Below are 8,459 nucleotides of genomic sequence, written 5' to 3'. Positions count from 1 at the left end.
GTTAGTATTACACTGTGTATGTCCTGTTGTTACATGTTAGTGTTACACTGTGTATGTCCTGTAGTTACATGTTAGTGTTACACTGTGTATGTCCTGTTGATGACGTGTTACTGTTACACTGTGTATGTCCTGTTGATGACGTGTTATTGTTACAGTGTGCATGTCCTGTTGTGACGTGTTAGTGTTACATTGTGTATGTCCTGTTGATGACGTGTTAGTGTTACACTGTGTGTGTCCTGTTGATGACGTGTTAGTGTTACACTGTATATGTCCTGCTGATGACGTGTTAGCGTTACACTGTGTATGCCTTAATCTTCAACGTGTTATTATTGGCGATGTATAGATTACCGTTGATTGGGCTGTAACATATTCCGCGTGGTTTAACAACTCCGTCATTTCCGGCGAGAATCGGACACCCTTCATTTCCTCCCGGTACAATTCTATGAACATTGGACGTTTCCTTTGCGCAAACAAATATGTTTCCGGATCTGTCGACTGATATTCCTGTCGGACAACCAAGGTCACGTGCTCTGTAGACGAATTTCAATTTGCCATCTCTCCCCAAAGCAATGACACAGTGTAAGGCAGAATCAGTGACATAGAGTTCCGTGTACATGCTGTTGCAAGAGATGTGTTGTGGGGCTGTAAGTCCTACACCCTTCACAGGAAGCACTGTCCCCTTTTTCGAATCATCTTCAAGACTAAGTTTTAATATGTACGGATCACCCAACCATGGATCACACGTGACATATAGGTTTTCATCACAATAAACCACACCCCAACACTCTCCAGTGCACGGAACGTCTTTCACATAGACAAGTTCATTTGTGGGTACCTTCTTAGGTTGGTTTTCGCTGTCAGCGTGTGTATTTTTTCTGTTTTTGTCTTCCTTCATAACGGTGACCATTTTCAAGATTTTGACAATTTTCTCTCCAGGAAGGGTGACAGCAAAATGTAAATCGGGTAAAACAGCTAGATCCCAAGGCAATGTTTGAAATGTGTAACAAGTGGACGCTCTTAATTTCTTGTTGTGTACCTTCAGTTCCGAGGCACACCTATCGATGATAGCTAAATCACCAGAAGGCAAACAACCAATTGCCGTTATGAAAAACGCTTGTTGCGAGTCGTAAGAATAGGGAACAAAAGTATTTACGCTATGAGCGCGTTCGGGGGGAGGTGATGGTAGTCTTAGAGGTTCAGCTACACCTATACTTCCGTTTGTGCCCGAAGACCGAGACGAAGTTGAAGAGGAATTTGAACCAGATCTAGAAAGATGTACAGACCTGAAAGAATCTGGTCTCCCTGCAGTCGACGACGGATCACTACTAGTCGATGGCAAGGTTTTTTCTGCTCTCTGCATAGCCAGCATACCCGCAAATTTAGAGACGGCTTGAACTTTCGCACGTACTCTCCCATTCATCTCAAAAACTAGAAAGGGCGGCAACCGAAAGTATGTGGGTACCTGCTTGACGTGACCAGTAGTTTCATCATTATCAGCATGTGGCAGTGTCAGTTCATAGTCGTGGTTTTGGATATCGTTGTAGATTTCCCGGAGGAATCGTTCATAGACCGATCTTTTGTTACTGATCCTAATATAGACCTTCATAAACTGTGCCGGGGATGTGTTGGACTCATCTCGGAACAGTGCTCTCATTTCCTCGGCATCCGCTGTCGTCATTTTTATAAGATTTGTAAGTCTTTCTTTTTCTTTTGAAAGCTTCTTTGTATTATTTGCATGCATACTTTCGAAGTCTGTCAATATTTCTTCGTCAGCATTACTCGTCTTTTCATTCGATCTTTTTCTTAGTTGCTGTAAAATTACGTCCCGTTTTTTCTCTAAGATATCTGATTCTTTAACACGATCTTGGTACATGATGTCTGCGAACTTACGGTATTTCCTAAGCGCTGCTATAAGATCAATCATCTCTCGCGAGCTCTTTTTAGAGCTGGCAACATCAGCTATAGGAGAGATATTGACACAATTCTTGTGATCTTTAGCTTTACATAGGTCACAAAGAATGACCTGGTGTTGTTCACAGAACAGTTCGTTCTCTAGCTCCATCTGATTATGGTCATGCTGTTGTTGGAGGTCTTCCAGATAAGACGACTTGTCTGCCTCATCCTGGTTCCAAAGATTTCTCTTGCTCTTAGCCTTCTGTTTTATAGCACTGACCTGGGAGGAGAGCACAGACTTGACACTTTCCTTGGTCTCGTCAGTAACTGACATATATGAGTGTTTCATGGCCCAGGGTTGGGCACGATGAAGTTTAGTACAGTTGTTACAGAATGGTTCTTTACAAGTAACACACAATAGTGTGGCTCCGACACTCATTCGCTCCATCTTACAGGGCCCGCATAGAACATCGAGGCGATCCCTTTTATGAGCCATAATCATAGATAATTTGACACGATTTTGATTAGTAAGTCGGGTTCCGATAATTATCTTCTGTTAACGGGTTTGTATTATTTTAACTTCCAGTGTGACAGTGCGGTACTACAGAACGTGACATGAATTCAGACCAGTGTATACACATAGATGTTCCACAGACTTTCTCACATCCGTAGCCTTACAAACACAATAGTCTTGTGGGAGATTCCACAACATTAGCAATGTATTTCCATAAAACCCAGATACCATCCTTAACCTCGCTGATTAAGTCGTTATGACATAGTTCTCTAGTCTGTCCTCGAGTTATAGTTCTACGTTCCCTGCTGTAGCGGGACCTTATTGACTAGTATGATGCATTTGGTATCCGAGACTGCAATCAACCACGGGAATACCTGCCACGCCTAGCTTGTCTACACCTTACCTGTGCGCACTCCCTAGCTGTTGGTATTCTAACTGATTTCACTGTCAATAATCCATAACGTTTTAACATACGCTAGTGGTGTAGCCGCATTAACGACATCATGTGATGCCCACAGCACAAATGGATTCGACGATTGGCAGACACAGGTTAATGCATCTGTTAGAATGTTTGAAATCGTATATCATAAATCCGAAATCAATTCCTAGCTGACGTAATATTTCATTTTCCAAGAAAAAAGGACAATAATCATCCTGCAGCAAAAATGCATCAAGCCCCCATTCTCACTAATAAATGTTCTTTAAGGCAATTCCTCAGCGGAAGAAATACTTTCAAGAAAAACATCAAGAATAGAGTATACTTATAGTTTAGGTCCATTCTCCTTTTTGCCTCCGGGAAACAGCGCTGTAGTTAGGATATTGACGTTTTGTTGCAGTGAAAAGGCATCATTTTATGTCCACTAAATGTCGCATTTCATTTCAATAGAGAAAAAATGACGAATTGGTCAATAAAAAGGCGCTTTATCGAAGCTGTAGAAGGTACTAACAAGAAGTAATAATGGTATTCTAGTCCAAAGCAAACAACAGCGTCGCATAGAAATATTGAACAAAAAGGAATGCTTCAAAGCATGTCGACAGTGTCAGTAATTATTCACTATTATCACTCAGTGTTCATCAATTTTTCATTATCTCCTATCTAAATAAACTACAGTGAAACTTCACCTAACGACCGCCTCAAAAGTACGACCACCCCGCTATTAAGGGCACTTTTTACAGACCTGTTTTTTCCACTATATATACTTGTATTGGTCGTTTCAGTATTACGGCCACCCCGCTATTACGGGCACTTTTTATAGACCCGTTTTCCCCCACTATATATACTTGTATTGGTCGCTTCAGTATTATGACCACCACTCTATTACGGGCACTTTTTACAGACCCGTTTTCCCCCACTGTATATCTTTGTATTGGTCGCTTCAGTATTACGGCCACCGCGCTATTACGGGCACTTTTTACAGACCCGTTTTCCCCCACTATAAATACCTGTATTGGTCGCTTCAGTATTACGACCACCTCGCTATTACGGGCACTTTTTACAGACCCGTTTTCCCCCACTATAAATACCTGTATTGGTCGTTTCAGTATTACGACCACCCCGCTATTAAGGGCACTTTTTACAGACCCGTTTTCCCCCACTATATATCCTTGTATTGTTAGCTTCAGTATTACGGCCACCACTCTATAACGGCACTTTTTACAGACAAGTTTTTCCCTCACTATATATCCTCGTATTGGTAGCTTCAGTGTTATGTGTTAGGTGGTGTCAACAAGGTGCTATTGTAGGGATAACAATTGAAACGGTTTTTTAAAACTCCTGTGGGACAAACATTGTAATATATATATTGAATGTGAATCAGTCTGGTATGTCAAAAATAAGTAAATGAGCTATTTCAAGACGACAGAGTTATTGATTAGGTAAATGAGAGTGTTCATAGATACACAGTTGGTATATGTATGATTTAAAACTGCTCTTAAAATTGATTAGTCAGTCTTTTTGGGGATTTTACTTTGGTGCACATTAATTAGAGCGTAGCTCTTCAATGATTTGTGAATTTTATGTTAATTGGAGACGTCTCCCTCCTCATATGAGTTATAAATAATAACCGTATGATCATTAAACCGGAAACAATACTCCAGTGGAGAATAGTCTCGCTCAGCCATCCCTTGAAAGTCTATATTTATTAAGAGGTCAAGAGTCTGGGAGATCAGAGTTACCTCCCTTACCGCTGCTGTGGCGCACGCTGTACCCCACGTTTGACATGATTACAAGTTATGTTGTCATTCATTTAAAGAATATATCATATTAAGATTTTCAGAGTTTGATGAATATATGTTAATTTGAAATGAATTGTTTTGACTATGCTAATATTCTCGTACCTAAAGAAAAAAAATTGTTTATAACAGAACTACACTGGAAAACAGGATGTGAAAAGCAACCAATAGATACTGAAAACAACATTTAGATGTTCTTGTGAAACAACGCGCCTCAAAGCATGTGTCCAACTGAAGAATGTGAGGTGTGAAGAACGACCCGGGACATAAGTACTACCGTCAATGAAATATAGACACAACAGTGCAAATGTGATCAGGCTGTTTCAGATCTTCCTTGTTGATATCAGTGTGGACTCGATCATTCTTATAACAGGACATTCACAACAGCGAAGGTCACAAACAACAAACTATACAAATAAAATACATAACAAATCTCAGAGGCAACACTCTTCCAATTTACATTTACCCCAAGCAGTGATAGATACTGCAACTTCAAACTGTTTCAAAACGTTTTACAGAGTGGGAGACGACCGCAAGTCCATGCCACCCTCACCAGAAATAAATGATTTAGAAGATATATCAGTAGCAATATTTTGATCAACGTTAACGTCAGAGATTTATCGATGAGGTGAATTTATATTTGCTATTTTCACAAATAAAATTTTTGTATATGCAATATACTGTGCCCATCCTGAGGTACATTAAACTGTATTTATGCCTTATTTCAGTTTGAATTAATTATGTTATTACTATAATGCTTCGCTCTAGGACAAATGCGGGGGCGTTTATAGCAGATAAACACGGTACGGGACCGTGAATAGGACGCGGACGTCACGACAGCAAGATACGTAACCTTTGTGTAGTCCTTTTCACTAACGACTAGAATCATTCAAGGATTACCCGGATCCAGAACAGTACGAAACAGGTCCAAGACACTCCGCTGGCCGTCCAGTTTTGTTTCAAGAGTTGTTTACTTAGAATGGTTCAGAAGACATCCACGATTCACCAACAGGGACGAGTCAGAAGGACTATTCGCAGACGAGTTCAGATTATTGACGTAATAAGGAACGTATAAGGATGCACGGAAGGAGCCCTTTGGTTGTAGTGAGTTGTTGGCATATACTTGATATAAACGAGGAGCAGAGTGTCACCGTGCTACCTTGGCCTGATGTGTCACCGAAAGTGTCTCCAAATCGAACATGTTTGGCATGACTGGAGCGACGTCTGCTTCAGGAGCCAATCAATCCAGCGACGTCGTATACTATCAGCAATATTGCAGAACATTTCCCAAGCATTTCTGCATTATTTGATAAGTTCCATGCGTCACTCACCATTAAAATTGCGAAACTGGATTTCGTCCTCCTTTCTTTTCTATGGCTTTAAATTTCTTTTCTGATTAAAACGGCTATTTCTCTGTGTCATTATGAAGATAATACGTTTTAAAGAAAGATTTCGTTCAAAATTTAATATATATTTTATAAGAATTTTAACAATGTATAGAATTCAAAAGTTTTTTTAAGATCAAGAGAATTGTCATTTCCTTTCTTTTACAAAAGTACATTTATATTTAACAGTCACCTTCAGATAAGTCAACTAACTGTCTTCCAATGACCTGCACATTCGCCCCCAGGTTTGATTGAAGGGTTGATAATACAGTGAATGCGATGCAGGGGAGATAACTGTTACACTCTCAGCGATATTTCTTTCCGTGTAGTGTTTGATTTATGTTTGTAAAATATGTATGTCTGTATTTTTCTGTGATTTTACCAAGTCAGTATGATATCTTATTACAGGTAACAGTGAATAATAATCAAACAGTTTACTACATAGATCATGGAGGTATACGTCGGGTGACAAAGGGGAAGTAACTCTGTCGGGTCTAAAAATTATCTTTGAAGGGTACGTTCGAATGTCTGTCCAACATCACAAGGACACGAATACACAAAGTTAACCCTGGTCTAAAGCTGATAAGCGACCTTTTTTCATCTTGATATCGTAATCACAGATGGCTGTAGGTTTGATGTAACTGTTTTTGATAAGTTAGATAAACCTAATTAATTAGTCGTTTGATATCTCAGTTAGATAGCCTCTTTGCAGTAACATAATATATTTACGTGGTAATCAAATTAAATATGTCTGTGTACCAAAGACTCTTTTTCTTCCAGTAAGTGCACGTACATGTTATTATTTAATTCGAATTGAAATAGCTAGACTGCGTTAATGTTTCGGCTCAAATCTTCGTGAAACCACGGAAGTCCGTTTTTTTTAATTTGTGTAGCTGAAATTCATTTTCCTTGTGAATATCAGTAATAGGGGATGAAACTTGAGCAGTCCAGTGTGTTCGTTCGAGCAACGGTATGTTATTAAAACAAACAAACATCTGATTAAAAACAATCAAGAAAAAACTTAACCAAAGGGTGTGGTTCGTTATATTATTGGCAACTACAGCCATCCTGAACTTTTTGAACACAAGAAACCATGTCAACCAACCGTGGGAGGTAAACAAGTAGATAATTGATACTGCGACACATGTTAGTCCAACTTTGGGCGTAAACCAGACTACAAAGTCAGTTCATCCATATGTGAAATGCTTACGATTGTGGTATGAAAGTTACACGTCTTAATCAGTTATATTGCTCAGCTAACACTATGCTTTTATAACTAACAGGTTTAAGCATAGGTTATCCTTCATACCAATACAGACCCCCCTCTCAGAGGTTTGACGTCTCCTCCCCCGCATTTCAAGCACTTTGCAACACTGACGAGTCCTAGAAGGACGAAACAATGCATGATGCAGTTTAATTCATTAATTGGCTCTTCTTTATTTCTTTTGTATTGAAAAATGCTGTTCTAAAGGATTTTTTTTACAATCAGTAGGTGAAATCCTCCATGATTACAATCATTTGCATGACTCGTTTTATTAATACTACTCTGAATGAAATAGTCCAATATCTAAAAAATCGCGAAATTTATAATACGCGAAAGTCTGTGTCAGATGTTGGTAGAATGTTGTGTTTGTGTGTTGTCATTATTATTACTTTTGTTTCCTGTCGGGGCAATCGTCGTGCATTTTGGTTATGTCCATGTCATTTTTTTAGTTCTAGGGGGCGGAAAAAAGTACGTAACATGCCAAAGAAATACTCATTATCAAGTATATTGAAATGAACACAAATACAATATTTATGGAAATCGTAATATTTAGCCAAAATGTCGAGACGGAAATAAAGCCTGCCAAGTTTTAAAGAAAATTGGTTGAGAAGAAACTTATGGACATAATTAGAAAACTGATAAAAGGCACAAACTATTTGAAAATCAAAATGCTGTTCGTGAAAACACATTTTGATATTAAGGGTGTAGATCATACAAAATTTCAGAGAAACCAGCTGAGGGAGAAGTTCTCTCCGTAAATATTATAATGGTGAGGGCTAGCACTCCGTCAAGTATTAATAAATTGAACTGCTACACTACAAAACACAATATCACGTCATAATTAGGCATACAAAGAAATAAATTGAAAACTGCGAGATGAGATACATCAAGTCCGTTGTGTTGTTTGGTACACCATGTCTGTTGTATTGTTTGGTACATCACATCTGTTGTGATGTTTGATACATCATGTCTGTTGTATTGTTTGGTACATCATGTCTGTGGTGTTGTTTGGTACATCATGTCTGTTGTATTGTTTGGTACATCATGTCTGTTGTGTTGTTTGGTACATCACGTCTGTTGTGTTGTTTGGTACATCATGTCTGTGGTGTTGTTTGGTACATCACATCTGTTGTGATGTTTGGTACATCATGTCTGTTGTGTTTTTGGTACA

The 8,459-nt window shown here is 39.0% G+C and overlaps 1 protein-coding gene across 1 annotated transcript; it reads right to left on the bottom strand.

Moving 5' to 3' along the window:
• Positions 1 to 292: 292 nt before the first annotated feature.
• LOC132558649 (uncharacterized) lies at positions 293 to 2,389 on the bottom strand. The gene has a single exon (XM_060223244.1). The coding sequence runs from the start codon at positions 2,387 to 2,389 to the stop codon at positions 293 to 295; it is 2,097 nt and encodes a 698-aa protein (XP_060079227.1).
• Positions 2,390 to 8,459: the final 6,070 nt, after the last annotated feature.

The sequence above is a fragment of the Ylistrum balloti genome, unplaced genomic scaffold, assembly GCF_031769215.1.
Source record: "Ylistrum balloti isolate Yb309-2 unplaced genomic scaffold, AGI_CSIRO_Ybal_v1 Utg370806, whole genome shotgun sequence".
Taxonomy (NCBI): Eukaryota; Metazoa; Mollusca; class Bivalvia; order Pectinida; family Pectinidae; genus Ylistrum; species Ylistrum balloti.
The sequence above is the reverse complement of the archived record's forward strand: the minus strand, read 5'-3'. Positions and strand labels throughout refer to the sequence as shown.

Coding starts and splice junctions, on each gene's coding strand:
- LOC132558649 (XM_060223244.1), bottom strand. CDS start 2,389: ATGGCTCATAAAAGGGATCGCCTCGATGTTCTATGCGGGCCCTGTAAG.